The sequence below is a fragment of the Rana temporaria genome, chromosome 7, assembly GCF_905171775.1.
Source record: "Rana temporaria chromosome 7, aRanTem1.1, whole genome shotgun sequence".
Classification (NCBI taxonomy): Eukaryota; Metazoa; Chordata; class Amphibia; order Anura; family Ranidae; genus Rana; species Rana temporaria.
In genome coordinates, this window is record NC_053495.1 from 11,275,071 (window position 1) to 11,290,680 (window position 15,610).

At 46.9% G+C, this 15,610-nt stretch overlaps 1 protein-coding gene across 1 annotated transcript in view; it reads right to left on the reverse strand.

Moving 5' to 3' along the window:
• Positions 1 to 15,610, reverse strand: part of LOC120945044 (netrin-4-like) — a 56,840-nt gene that overhangs the window by 19,671 nt on the left and 21,559 nt on the right. The window contains exons 4-5 of the mRNA XM_040358885.1: positions 9,972 to 10,098; positions 6,458 to 6,646 (exon numbers count right to left, since the gene is read on the reverse strand). Coding sequence (XP_040214819.1) covers positions 6,458 to 6,646; positions 9,972 to 10,098 — 316 coding nt within the window. The remainder of the gene's footprint in view (positions 1 to 6,457; positions 6,647 to 9,971; positions 10,099 to 15,610) is intronic.

Genomic DNA, 15,610 nt, shown 5'->3' on the forward strand with positions numbered 1-15,610 from the left:
TGGAACGCATCGCACTCGCGTTTGGAACGCATCGCGCATGCGCAGTTGGCCGCCACGTGACTTCCGCAGTATTCTACGATAGGCAGCAAACTGTGACACTACACCGGCCACCGCAGTCGATTTACGCCGTTTCCGTAAGGCATTAGCAGGCCTAAAGTTATTCCACCTATTAGGTGGAATAACAATGTTAAAGTATGGCCGCCGTTCCCGCAGCGAGATTCAAATTTTTTACGTCGTTTGCGTAGGTCATCCGCGAATCAGGATTTACGTCGTTTACATCCACGTCGAAATCAATAGGCCCGTGCGGCGTACTTAGCCGAAATGCGCATTAAAAAAAAACGTCAAAAACGTGAGGTCAAGCCTCATTACCATCAAACACGCCCCCCTCCAAGACATTTGAATTCGGCGCCCTTACGCCCGCCCGCTTTAGGCTACGCCGCCGTATATTAGCAGGCAAGTATATTGAGAATCATGTACTTGCCTAGCTAACTTACGGCGGCGTAGCCTAAACAGGCTAAGCTACGCCGCCGCAAGTTTGCACCCAAGTACCTGAATCTACCCAACTGTGTTTTTCATGTTTAATGCATGCATTGTGAGTAACGAGTCCAGGTTTTTCCTACCCATAGATCACAATACTCCCCTTCTGCCTTTTTGGCTGGAGCTCCCCTTTACCCTAGCCCAGGATGAAGCTAAATTAGACAGCTCCCTCCTCGCCTCGCTCACAGCTGTGTCCCGCGTACACAAGCTTTGGATTATTGGGCTTCAAAAAAAAAAAAGGAGCCAAGATTTAATTGAATGAGCATAGCTAATGCCACAGATGTACCACAGAAGGAGACAGAGGCTTAAGGGAACAAAGGGCTGGCATTACGGCCCCCGCGAGGAGTCATGCCCGACTATGAGCGAAAATCCCAGTTCCAGATGAATCATATCACACCGTATCAGAACCCAGGAATCTGGTGTTCTGCCCTAGCTGAAGGGCAGGTGTGTGTCAGGCGGCTGGCGGACTTTTACCCCCCCCCTTCTTCTTTTGTGTCTGAGGGGCCGGAGATGGCACACAAAGTGGGGGGGACTTTTCTGGCAGAGACACGAGCTAAATTGCTCACCAATGCATCACATCACACGCTCTCTCTTTATATTTCTTTTCATATACACTTTTACTCTTTATCTCCCATTCCTTCCATACACTTTCTCTTCCTCTCTCCTGTTGTTTCCATACACCTTCTCTTCTTCCTCTCTCTCTCCCAATTCTTTCCATACACCTTTTCCTCCTATCTGTCCTGTTACTTCCATAAACCTTCTCTTCCTCTCTCTCTTATTCCTTCTATACACCTTCTCTTCCTCTCTCCCGCCTTCCATACATATTCTCTTCCTCTCTCTCTCCCCCAATTCTTTCCATACACATTTTCCTCCTATCTGTCCTGTTTCTTCCATAAACCTTCTCTTCATCTCTCCCATCTCTTCCATACACCTTCTCTTCATCTCTCCCATTCCTTCTATACACCTTCTCTTCATCTCTCCCATTCCTTCTATACACCTTCTCTTCATCTCTCCCATTCCTTCTATACACCTTCTCTTCATCTCTCCCATTCCTTCCATACACATTCTCTTCATCTCTATCCCATTCCTTCCATAAATCTTGTCCACTCTCTCATTCTTTCCATACACCTTCTCTTCATTTCTCTCCCAATCCTTCCATACACCTTTCCTTCCTCTCTCTCCCCCGTTACTTTCTATCTCTCCCATTCCTTCCATACACCTTCTCTTCCTCTCTCTCCCATTCCTTCCAAACACCTTCTCTTCCTCTCTTTCTCGCTTATTCCATACACCTTTTCTTCTTCTCTTTCCTATTCCTTCCATAAACCTTCTCTTCCCGTCTCCCGTTTCTTCCAAACCTTCTTTTCCTCTCTGTTCCATGCCTTCCATATACCTTCTCTTCCTCCCTATCCCATTCCTTCCGTACACTTTCTCTTCCTTTCTCTCCTGTTTCTTCCAAACACCTTCTCTTCCTCTCTCCCATTCTTTTCATACACCTTCTCTTCCTCTCTCTCTCCAATTCTTGTCATACACCTTTTCTTCCTCTCTCTCCCACCTCTTCCATACACCGTTTCTTCTTCTCACTCCCATTCCCTTCATACACCTTCTCTTCCTCTCTTTCCCATTGCTTCCATAAACCCTCTCTTCCTCTCTCTCCCATATCTTCCACACACCTTTTCCTTTCTCTCACATTCCTTCCATACACCTTCTCTTCCTCTTTTCCATTTCTTCTATAAACATTCTCTTCCTGTCTCTCTCCCATTGCTTCCATACACCTTCTCTTCCTCTTTTGCCCGTACCCCTCATACACCTTCTCTTCCTCTCTCCCATTCCTTCCATACACCTTCTCTTCCTCTCTCTTCCATACACCTTCTCTTCCTCTCTCTTCCATACACCTTCTCTTCCTCTCTCTTCCATACACCTTCTCTTCCTCTCTCTTCCATACACCTTCTCTTCCTCTCTCTTCCATACACCTTCTCTTCCTCTCTCTTCCATACACCTTCTCTTCCTCTCTCTTCCATACACCTTCTCTTCCTCTCTCTTCCACACACCTTCTCTTCCTCTCTCTTCCATACACCTTCTCTTCCTCTCTCTTCCATACACCTTCTCTTCCTCTCTCTTCCATACACCTTCTCTTCCTCTCTCTTCCATACACCTTCTCTTCCTCTCTCTTCCATACACCTTCTCTTCCTCTCTCTTCCTCTCTCCCATTCCTTCCATACACCTTCTCTTCCTCTCTCTTCCATACACCTTCTCTTCCTCTCTCTTCCATACACCTTCTCTTCCTCTCTCTTCCATACACCTTCTCTTCCTCTCTCTTCCATACACCTTCTCTTCCTCTCTCTTCCATACACCTTCTCTTCCTCTCTCTTCCATACACCTTCTCTTCCTCTCTCTTCCATACACCTTCTCTTCCTCTCTCTTCCATACACCTTCTCTTCCTCTCTCTTCCACACACCTTCTCTTCCTCTCTCTTCCACACACCTTCTCTTCCTCTCTCTTCCATACACCTTCTCTTCCTCTCTCTTCCATACACCTTCTCTTCCTCTCTCTTCCATACACCTTCTCTTCCTCTCTCTTCCATACACCTTCTCTTCCTCTCTCTTCCATACACCTTCTCTTCCTCTCTCTTCCATACACCTTCTCTTCCTCTCTCTTCCATACACCTTCTCTTCCTCTCTCTTCCTCTCTCTTCCATACACCTTCTCTTCCTCTCTCTTCCACACACCTTCTCTTGCTCTCTCTCACATTCCTTCCATACACCTGCTCTTCCTCTCTCTCTCTCTTATTCCTTCTATACATCTTCTCTTCCTCTCGCTCTTCTTCCTTCTATACACCTTCTCTTCCTCTCTCTCTCCCGCCTTCCATACATATTCTCTTCCTCTCTCTCTCCCATTCATTCTATATACTATTTATTCCACTTATATCTGTTCCTTTCACATGCCTTCACTTCCTCTCTCTCATTCCTTCTATACGCCTTCTCTCCCATTCCTTCCATGCACCTTCTCTTCCTCTCTCTCATTCCTTCTATACGCCTTCTCTTCTTTTCTCTCCCATTCCTTCCATGCACCTTCTCTTCCTCTCTGTCCTGTACCTTCCATACACCTTCTCTTCATCTCTCTCTCTCTCTCTCTCTCTCTCTCTCTCTCTCTCTCTCATTTCTTCCATACACCTTCTCTTCATCTCTCTCATTCCTTCCATGCACATTCTCTTCTTCTCTCTCTCTCATCCTCTCTCATTCCTTCCATACACTTTCTCTTCTTCTCTCCCTCTCTCTTATTCTCTCTCTCTCTTATTCTGTCTCTCTCTTCCTCTCTCTCATTCCTTCCATACACCTTCTCTTCTTCTCTCTGTCTCTTCCTCTCTCTCTCATTCCTTCTATACACCTTCTCTTCTTCTTCTCTCTGTCTCTTCCTCTCTCTCTCATTCCTTCCATACACCTTCTCTTCTTCTTCTCTCTGTCTCTTCCTCTCTCTCTCATTCCTTCCATACACCTTCTCTTCCTCTCTCTCTCTCATTCCTTCCATACACCTTCTCTTTCTCTCTTTGCCCCCTCCACCTCCCAACCTCTGGGACAACAAAATGTAGGTTTTCTTTCATCCAAAAATGACATATCAGATTTGGACGGACACCAATGAGTAAAATTCAGTCATCGCAATTTCCTGGCTTCTCCCCTCTCTTCTTTTTCCAGCACATATTTAATGATTGCGCTCTCCCTGCTCGGCCTTTTTGCTTCGTGTTGCTTTTCTTGTCCTTTGTTGGTGCAGATCATTTTCTGCATATGCATATTTAAATTCTTTTTTCTATATTTGTATTTATTTTATTAAAAGAGTTTTTTAACTTATAACCTTCGCTTGTATAGAAAATGTAATAAAGGCTTCCTCTCCACTTCCTTGTATTGCTTTTCACATTTTTCTTTAACGCAAATCTACCCCCCAACCCTATTATTATGAATACATGGTGGATGCCCTTTTCCTTTTCCTTGCAATTTTTTCTCTTTATTTTCACCTGGTGATCGTGCCAGTAACACACCTTCTGTCCTAGGGTGACAAAATTTGCTGTACTACCTATGATGGAGCTGCATTGTCACCCTAGGACAGGACTACCGACACCTCCTCCTCCCCCCTTTACATAGGGAGGGAGGTGGAGGTAGTCAGTATATCAGTTTGAGATATCAGTTCAGTGCACAGGGAGTTACAAGAACATTGAAAACCTGGCAGGTCTTTATTATATACTTTCAGAAAATGTTCATAGCCTTAAAAAGGAAAACGAATACAGCCACCACATTTAAAGTGATTGTAAAGGTTCGTAATTTAAAAAAATAAAATAACAAACATACTTACCTCGGCTGTGCAGCTCATTTTGCACAGAGTGGCCCCCGATTCACGTCTTCTGGGGTCCCTCGGCGGCTGTCTCGGCTCCTCCTTGCATCAGATAACCCCCTTTGGGAAGCGCTTTTCCAAGGGGGTTACCTTGCGGGCGCGCTCCCGAGTCCAGCATTTGCGTCCATAGACACGAATGCCGAACACGGCCCCGCGTCATTTGTATCCAATGAAGAGTCAAGAAAACTAGGCCCAGTAGAGCCGAGAAGCCAGTGTGTTCTCGACGTGGGACTTTCGAGGGCTCAGGTAAGTAAACCGGGGGGCTGGGGGGCCAGTAACTATCAGATGTTTTTTCACCTTAATGCATAGGATGCATTAAGGTGAAAAAAACTGAGGGCCAGATTCTTAGAGGAGATACGACGTATCTCTGCATCCGGCCGGTCGTATCTATGCGCCTGATTCTTAGAATCAGTTACGCATAGAAATCCGTTAGATCCGACAGGCGTAAGTCTCTTACGCCGTCGGATCGTAACTGCATTTTTAAGCTAACAGCTAGGGGCGTGTATGCTGATTTAGGCGTCAAAATATGTAAATCAGCAAGATACGCAAATTCCCGAACTTACGCCCGGCCGACGCAGTAAATTTACGCCGTTTACGCTAGGCTTTTCCCGGCGTATAGTTGCCCCTGCTATATGGTGGCATAAGTGCGGCCTATCAATGCTAAGTATGGCCGTCGTTCCCGCGACAAAATTTTTAAATTTTGCGTTGTTTGCGTAAGTCGTCCGTGAATGGGGCTGGACGTAATTTACGTCCACGTCAAAACCAATACATCCTTGCAGCGTATTAGGAGCAATGCACACTGGGAGATTTCCATGGACGTCGCATGCGCCGTTCGTGAAAAAAGTCAATCACGTCGGGTCACAGAAGATTAACATAAAACACGCCCCCCTGTCCCACATTTGAATTAGGCGGGCTTACGCAGGCCGATTTACGCTACGCTGCCGCAACTTACGGAGCAAGTGCTTTGAGAATACAGCACTTGCCCATCTAAGTTGCGGCGGCGTAAAGTAAATCGGATACGTTACGCCGCCGCAAAGATACGCGCTCCTACGAGAATCTGGCCCTGAAGGTTTACAACCCCTTTAAGGAATGGTAATCTGCAATATATTACTTTTTTGTACTTGGGTTTTCATACACTTTAAAAACATTATAGAAGGACCCAGTAGCAGTGTCTCCCTCACCACCTTCTCCTCTATATGTTTATTGCTGCAGGCTCTCCACCCAGGGGCGGACTGACCATTGAGGCACTCGGGCACTGCCCGAGGGCCCCATGCCACTAGGGGGCCCCCATCAGGGTTGCCATGTCTCAGTAAAACCAGGGACAGTATGTCAAAATCTGTTTTTTTTACATCTGTCCCTGATATGTCCGAAACCGACATGCTCTCGAGATTTTAGCTGCCCTGCCTCTGCACTGCCTCCTGGCATGGTGGCCTTCTGTAAGCCCGGGGGCCCCCATAATCTTCTATTGCCCGTGGGGCCCCATGAGTTATCAGTCTGCCCCTGTCTCCACCTACCCAATACATGTCCATGCCACCCCTTACCTTTACATGCCAGTGGGGAGCTGATGGGCTCGGTGTATTCTCGGTAGTAGCCGCCCTTGCAGCGCTGGCAGCGGGACCCTTCCGTGTGGTGCTGGCAGTTCTCGCAGACCCCTCCGCTCTTATTTCCAGAAGCAAGCCAGAGGTTGTGATCAAAGCGGCAGCTGAGGGCGTGATTGTGACAACGGCACCCTGCAAGTGATGCACAACATGGGCAAATTGTAGCTTAAAGAGGCCCTGTCACCAACTTAAAACATTTAAAAAAAAAGCAGAGAAAACTCAAGAACTTTACATGCTTATAGTGATTCTTCATTCAATAAATTATATTTATTCACTTGTAATGTGTCTTTGAACTAGTCATATTTCTAGCATAGTCCCCTCCCTCAATTCACGTCATACCGTGTTTTTCCCAAAAATAAGACCTAGCGTTATTTTCCAGGAGGGCTGCAATATAAGCCCTATCCCGAAAATAAGCCCTAGTTTAACCACTTAAGGACCCCTTCACGCCGATATACGTCTGCAGAATGGCACGGCTGGGCACATCAACGTACCTGTATGTTGCCCTTTAAGCCCAGCCGTGGGGTCGCTGGCGCGGGACTCGATCGCTGCTGGAGTCCCGCGATCGGTCCCCGGAGCTGAAGAATGGGGAGAGCTGTGTGTAAACACAGCTTCCCCGTTCTTCACTGTGGCGCCGTCATCGATCGTGTGTTCCCTTATATAGGGAATCACAATTGATGACGTCACACCTACAGCCACACCCCCCTACAGTTGTAAACACACATTAGGTGACACATAACCCCATCAGCGCCCCCCTGTGGTTAACTCCCAAACTGCAATTGTCATTTTCACAGTAAACAGTGCATTTTAAATGCATTTTTTGCTGTGAAAATGCCAATGGTCCCAAAAATGTGTCAAAATTGTCCGAAGTGTCCGCCATAATGTCGCAGTCACGAAAAAAAAAATCGCTGATCGCCGCCATTAGTAGTAAAAAAAAAAAATTTATAAAAATGCAATAAATCTATCCCCTATTTTGTAAACGCAATACATTTTGCACAAACCAACCGATAAACGCTTATTGCGATTTTTTTTTACCAAAAATAGGTAGAAGAATACGTATCGGCCTAAACTGAGGAAACATTTTTTTTTATATATATATTTTTGGGGGATATTTATTATAGCAAAAAGTAAAAAATATTGTTTTTTTTTTCAAAATTGTCGCTCTATTTTTGTTTATAGCGCAAAAAATAAAAACCGCAGAGGTGATCAAATACCACCAAAAGAAAGCTCTATTTGTGGGAAAAAAAGGACGCCAAATTTGTTTGGGAGCCACGTCGCACGACCGCGCAATTGTCAGTTAAAGCAACGCAGTGCCGAATCGCAAAAACTGTCCGGGTCCTTTAGCTGCCTAAAGGTCCGGGTCTTAAGTGGTTAAAATGCTTGTAAAATCCTATGTAGCACTACCCCCGAAGGAGCTGCTGGTTTGATTTGGGTGGCATTTTACCTCATGTGTCTCCGCCGTCTAGGGGTATTTGATGAAAGCAAATGGAATGTCCACATAGCAGGTGTCTTTTCTGTGCTTTTTATTACCCAGTTGGGTAAAAACAGTAGAACTTGGTGAAGAATGAAGAGATAGTAGAAATGAGGAATAACAGATTCAGGTGTAAATAATAGGGAAACAGTCCTGCTTTCAACGACAACTTATTTTCTCGCCACTCCAGCCGGAAAGGGGTGTAGCGCACCTGGACAGGCCTCTCTCACTAGCCTGGCAGCCAGAGTGTCACTCGGAACTTGGGGATAAGTCTCTGCATAGGTGTACGCAACTTATTGCATTAGGGTGTGCACCCCAAAGCCCAAACACACACTACCAATCGCTCACGGTGTTCATTCAGAAAGGGAAGGGGCCGGTAAATTACATATTTACTGGCCCCTTCCCCACTCCTAAAACATCCCAGCAGCAACAGCCGATAGGAGAGGAGTGAAGCTGATAGTGCTGCAGAGGGAAATATGGGAGCCAGGGCAGTAGGGGGAAACTGTGCTGCACAGGATGATTAGGGTGTGCCTGGGCACACCTGGCACACCCTGTGCGCACGCCTATGAGTCTCTGCCACAGACCCTCCCTATGGTTCAAACAATGGAGATAATCCTCCTTAGCAGATTCGACACCTGGATCTCCTTCAGGTAGTTTAGCAGGTTACCGACTGATAGGCGACCGGCGTCCAGCCTCTCAGCACCCGGTTACCTTGGTCCCCGGTGGATGGTCAGAACCCTCTTGGAACACCAGCCTCTCTTGGTAATCCTCAGGCAGTCTCTCCACCGAACAACCTCCTCTAGCAGGACTAATGCTTGGGACCTCCTCAGATCGGGGACCCAGTCGATCACTGGGCCCCAGCCACAGCTCAAATGTTCCAGGCCAACGTGGTCCCGGAACATGGAACACCGCGTAGCACGCACACCTCGGCCCGGAAGGCCATTTCGCCAGGGTGCCGTGGTATGGCTACCCTGAAGGTGGGCGCCACACGTGAAGACCCAGAAAAATGGTGTCTGCCTCATAAATACCCTCTCCCAGCATGCCCAGCGAGGAAACCCTCCTCCTGATAGGCTGCTGGGAAAAAAAGCATCCAAATCTCTGACTCCGCTGCTGCCACCTGCTGACCTGGGGTGTGATCAGCACCCCAGAAACAACAGCATGAACCCACAGTACAGCCAAAGCTGAGACAGAGGCTTAAAAATTTGAACTGGTTAACCTCTAAATTTACACTAGCACCGGTTCTGGAAAGTAACCAGGCCCTACACCTATATAATCCACTCTATTACAGTATTATATAATGTACAATATGTGTGTTTCTGTAATATAATTGTGGGGAAGAGAGCTCCAGCGGGTCATAGAAGTGCAGAGCGGCGCTATAACGAAGGCATTTGACACAATTATATTACAGAAACACACATTTTTTTAAAAAGCATTTTATCTCAGTTCACGCTGGGGATTCCTTTCAGGCAGGGAGGGAGAGAGAGGGGGAGAAAAGACAGCACATTACATGGTAAGACCTACCCCGAAAATAAGCCCTAATGTGTCTTTTGTTGCCAAAATTAATATACGACCTGGGCTTATTTTCGGGGAAACACGGTAGCTCTTTCCTCTTCTGTGAGTGTCTAATTACTGTCAATGCTGGCCCAGCTCTTTCGCTCCTCCCCTCCCTACTTTTTATATACCTGCCAGGGAGGAGCATCCATGCTGGAATTTTTTATTTATATAAAGATAGAGAATGTAATAGTAGGCGCTGGGACACGCAAAGGTAGAGGGGGACACCCTAAAACTCTCGGGTGGAGAGGAACAGAACTAGGAATTAGGACAGAGAATTGAAGTTTTTGGCGTATCCAATACAAATTGGAAGCCAGGGACTCACTTAGTCCATTAGTCTCCAGCCATACCTAAAATCTCATTTTTGGGTGGGCGGCTCCTTTAAATAACTATTAACATATCATCTCTCTTTATGTCGGCCATCTTTTCTGTACTCACTCTGACACTCGTTGGGCGCTCCTGTTTTCCCATCTCCAGGCCTCCATGGGTGGTCGTTGTACAGAAGGGCACACTGCTCACAGTGCTCTCCGGCTGTATTATGCTGACAGATACATTTTCCAGGGACCTGTTAAAAAATGAAAATAATAATAATATTCATTTATTATGATCTGTCCCATAATTAGATTTTACCACCCATGTGAACAACAAGGTCTAAGATGTCTCATTAAGAGACAAGGCCAAGGTCTTCTATCTCAGGTTAGGAGAGGTTCCCCATGATCGGTGGCAGTGCTGCCTGGTGCTCAAATTTTTTGGAGGGGCGCAAACTAAAAAAAAAAAACATCAATTGCTGCCTCACTGTGCCCATCAAACGCAGCTACTGTGCCCACGAATTGCCGCCACTGTGCCATCAACTGCAGCCACTGTGCCCATCAATTGCCGCCAGTTTGCCACATCAATAGCTGCCAGTTTGCCACATCAAATGCCGCCAGTTTGCCACATCAATAGCTGCCAGTTTGCCACATCAAATGCCGCCAGTTTGCCCCATCAAACGCCGCCAGTTTGCCACATCAAATGCCGCCAGTTTGCCCTATCAATAGCTGCCAGTTTGCCACATCAAATTCCGCCAGTTTGCCCCATCAATAGCCGCCAGTTTGCCCCATCAATAGCCGCCAGTTTGCCACATGTATAGCTGCCAGTTTGCCACATCAATAGCCGCCAGTTTGCCACATCAAATGCCGCCAGTTTTCTCCATCAAACCCTGCCAGTCTGCCCCATCAAACGCCACCAGTTTGCCCCATCAATAGCCGCCAGTTTGCCACATCAATAGCCGCCAGTTTGCCCCATCAAATGCCGCCAGTTTTCCCCATCAAACCCTGCTAGTCTGCCCCATCAAACGCCACCAGTTTGCCACATCAATAGCCGCCAGTTTGCCACATCAATAGTCGCCAGTTTGCCCCATCAAATGCCGCCAGTTTTTTCCCCATCAAACCTTGCTAGTCTGCCCCATCAAACGCCACCAGTTTGCCACATCAATAGCCGCCAGTTTGCCACATCAAATGCCGCCAGTTTGCCCCATCAAATCCCGCCAGTTTGCCCCATCAAATCCCGCCAGTTTGCCCCATCAAACGCCGCCAGTTTGCCCCATCAAATCCCGCCAGTTTGCCCCATCAAACGCCGCCAGTTTGCCCCATCAAATCCCGCCAGAAACAATACAGAGGAGGTTCTAACACTACCAATAGTTGGCCAATTTATGTAGAATGTCCTACATAAAACTGATCACGATTAGTTGCCACAGTGATCACATGATCAGGAGCCGGCAGTACAAGACCAGGAGCTGTCTATGGGAATTTTGGAAGTGCATTAGTGAGGTCAGGCACTGATGTTGGACGAGAAGGCCTGGCTTAATGTTGTAAAAAATGGTTGTGTGTGGGCTTTAACGACGTGAAAAAAACGCGCATGCTCAGAAGCAAGTTATGAGACGGGAGCGCTCGTTCTGGTAAAAGTAGCGTTGGTAATGGAGTAAGCACATTCATCGCGCTGTAACAGACAGAAAAGCGCGAACCGTCTTTTACTAACACGGAATCAGCTAAAGCAGCCCAAAGGGTGGCGCCATCCGCATGGAACTTCCCCTTTATAGTGCCGTCGTACGTGTTGTACGTCACCGCGCTTTGCTAGAGCATTTTTTTTTTCACGATCGTGTGTAGGCAAGGCCGTTTTAATGATCGGGTTGAAAAAAATTACGTTTTTTCTAGACCCTTAAAAAAATTAATTTTTTTGAACCCGAAAAACGGTTGAGTGTCCAAAGTGTCCCCAATAATGTCGCAGTACCGGAAAAAAAAATCACTGATCGCTGCCATTACTAGTAAAAAATAAATATTAATAAAAATGCCATAAAAATACCCCCCATTTTGTAAACGCTATAACTTTTGCGCAAACCAATCAATAAACGCTTATTGCGATTTTTTTTTTTTACGAAAAATAGGTAGAAGAATACGTATCGGCCTAAACTGAGGAAAACAATTTTTTTTTATATATATATTTTTGGGGGATATTTATTATAGCAAAAAGTAAAAAATATTGATTTTTTTTCAAAATTGTCGCTCTATTTTTGTTTATAGCGCAAAAAATAAAAACCGCAGAGGTGATCAAATACCACCAAAAGAAAGCTCTATTTGTGGGGAAAAAAGGACGTCAATTTTGCTTGGGAGCCACGTCGCACGACCGCGCAATTGTCAGTTAAAGTGACGCAGTGCCGAATCGCAAAAAGTGCTCTGGTCTTTGACCAGCAATATGGTCCGGGGGTTAAGTGGTTAAAGTTCATGTGCGTGTAAAGGCAGGCGTCCCAATACTTTTGGTAATTTAGGGCCAGATTCACAAAAGGGATACGCCGTCGTATCCCTGTTTCTATCTATGCGACTGATTCATAGAATCAGTTACGCATAGATATTCCTAAGATCCGACAGGTGTAATAGTTTTACACTGTCGGATCTTAGGATGCAGTACCGCGGCCGCCGCTGGGGGAGTTTGCGTCGTAAACCAGCGTCGGGTATGCAAATTAGGAGTTACGGCCGATCCACGACGGTTTTTCGCGTTCGATACGTCGCCGCTAGTATAGTTTCCCGTTGCCAAGTTACACTTTTTTTTTGGTGCCTTAACTTTAGTCATTGCTGTCTAAAGTATGGCCGTCGTTCCCGCGTCGAAATTTAAAAATCAACGATGTTTGCGTAAGCCGTCCGGGAATACGGAAGTACGCTACGCGTGTCGCCGTTCAAAAAAATGACGTCACGGCGCGCAAAGCACGGCGGGAGTTAGGAAACGGAGCATGCGCAGGTGGTCCGGCGCTGGAGCGCGCCTAATTTAAATGGCACATGCCCATTTGAATCAGGCACTTGCGATGAAAAATTGCGGCGGCGTAACTTATCTAGGATAAGTTACGCCGCCGCGATTCTACGTGAATCTGGCCCATAGTGTATGTGCAGCACCATGAACAAAAAAAAACGACTTCTACATGGCATCATAGTAAAGGGGTTAATATTATCCACTGGGAAAGACGAGGAGGGAATGGGATTAAATGGCTTTATGGGCCGGGAATAAATGTTTCCAGTAGAAATATTATTTTGTAGTTTTAGATTTCTTTATATATCTCTATAGAAGATTTAGTCGCATTCTCATTCACTTGATGTTTGGGATGAAAACGTGGAACTTCCCTGTATATCGGCCCCATAACAGATCAGTTCCGGACGCTCATTGTTCCCCTCCATTACATTAATCTGCAGCTAGCAGCGGGCAGTGGCAGCGTTGGGTGGCAGCCCCCCTCCCCCCCTCTGCGGGCACAGCCAGCCCCATGTCACTGTCTGGGATGTGTTTTTTTCTGGCATTAAACTTTTTTTTTTTTCCTTTTTTCTTCCAGCTGCTCTTTGAATTGCCGACCCAACAGCAGAGCTGCACGATGCCCGGGGGTCACCCAGCCTGGCACGGCCTAGATCAGATACTTTGGAAACCCTGCTGGGGATTATGGGGGGGGGGGGGGGGGCACAAGATGTTTGAACAAGAGATAACTTTTAGAAATGGAGGAGGGAGACAGAAGGAATGTGAGCAAATCCACCAAGGAACGGCTCTGTGCACAAACAAGGCTCACCTCGGGTGACCCGGGGGGGGGACACACAGCCCGAGGTTCCGTCATATAGTATTATATACAGGATCTCACAAAAGTAAGTACACCCTGCACATTTATGTAAATATTGGGCCAGATTCTCAGTGGAGATACGACGGCATATCTCTAGATACGCCGTCGCATCTCTGCGTTGCGCCGTCGTATCTATGCGCCTGATTCTTAGAATCAGTTACACATAGATATCTGTTAGATCCGACAGGCGTAAGTCTCTTACGCCGACAGATCGTAACTGCATATTTACGCTGGCCGCTAGGGGCGTGTACGCTGATTTACGCGTATAAATATGTAAATCAGCTAGATACGCAAATTCACGAACGTACGCCCGGCCGACGCAGTAAAGTTACGCCGTTTACATTAGGCTTTTCCCAGCGTATAGTTACCCCTGCTATATGGTGGCGTAAGTGCGGCGTACCAATGTTAAGTATGGCCGTCGTTCCCGCGTCGAAATTTGAAAAAGTTACGTCGTTTGCGTAAGTCGTCCGTGAATGGGGCTGGACGTCATTTACGTTTCTCGCAGCGTACTTTGAAGCAATGCACACTGGGAACTTCTACGGACAGCGCATGCGCCGTTCGGGAAAAACGTCAATCACGTTGGGTCAAGCCTGATTTACATAACACACGCCCACCTCTTCACAATTTGAATTAGGGGAGCTTACGGCTGCCTATTTACGCTACGCTGCCGCAACTTTTCTTTGAGAATACGGCACTTGCCTGTAAAAGTTGCGGAGGCGTAAATAGGATACGTTACGCCCGCACAAAGTTACGTGATTCTACGTGAATCTAGCCCATTGTATTCTATCTTTTCATGTGACAACACTGAAGAAATGACACTTTGTATCTACAATGTTGTGTAGTGAGTGTACAGCTTGTATAACAGTGTATATTTTCTGTCCCCTCAAAATAACTCAACACACAGCCATTAATGTTTAAACCGCTGGCAACAAAAGTGAGTACACCCCTAAGTGGAAATGTCCAAATTGGGCCCAAAGTGTCAATATTTTGTGTGGCCACCATTATTTTCCAGCACTGCCTTAACCCTCTCGCGCACAGAGGTCACAGGTTGTCGCTGGAGTCCTCTTCCCCTCCTCCATGATGACATCACGGATCTGGTGGATGTTAGAGACCTTGCGCTCCTCCACCTTCCATTTGAGGATGTCCCACAGATGATCAATAGGGTTTAGGTCTGGAGAGATGCTTGGCCAGTCCATCACCTTTACCCTCAGCTTCTTTAGCATGGCAGTGGTCGTCCTGGAGGTGTGTTTGGGGTTGTTATCACGTTGGAATACTGCCCTGCGGCCCAGTCTCTGAAGGGAGGGGGATCATGCTCTGCTTCAGTATGTCACAGTACATGTTGGCATTCATGGTTCCCTCAATGATCTGTAGCCCCCCAGTGCCGGTGACTTGTCCTTAAGGTTCCCCTAACGGGAAAGTTCCTTCAAGGACTGCGCAGGCGCAAAATTGCTGACGGAAATCTCCGAACATTGCACGGCATCCAGGCTCATTCTATAACATCCCTGTGGATTGGAGGATGTTAAAAAAAGAGCCAGGAGGCCGAGCGAGCGGAGCGAGCCAGCCGAGCGAAGCGAGGACGTGAGGCCGACTGGCCACTTTCCTCGAAATCCACGTCGCCCTGGATGCCGACCGAGGTTCGGAGATTTCCGTCGGCAAGTTTGCGCAGTCCTTAAAGGAATTTTTTTCGTTAGCCGGAACCATATCGGCAGATCACCGGCAGCACTCATGCAGCCCCAGACCATGACACTCCCAACACCATGCTTGACTGTAGGCAAGACACACTTGTCTTTGTCCTCCTCACCTGGTTGCCGCCACACACGCCTGACACCATCTGACACCAAATACATTTATCTTGGTCTCATCAGACCACAGGACATGGTTCCAGTAATCCATATCCTTAGTCTGGTTGTCTTCGGCAAACTGTTTGCAGCCTTTCTTGTGCATCATCTTT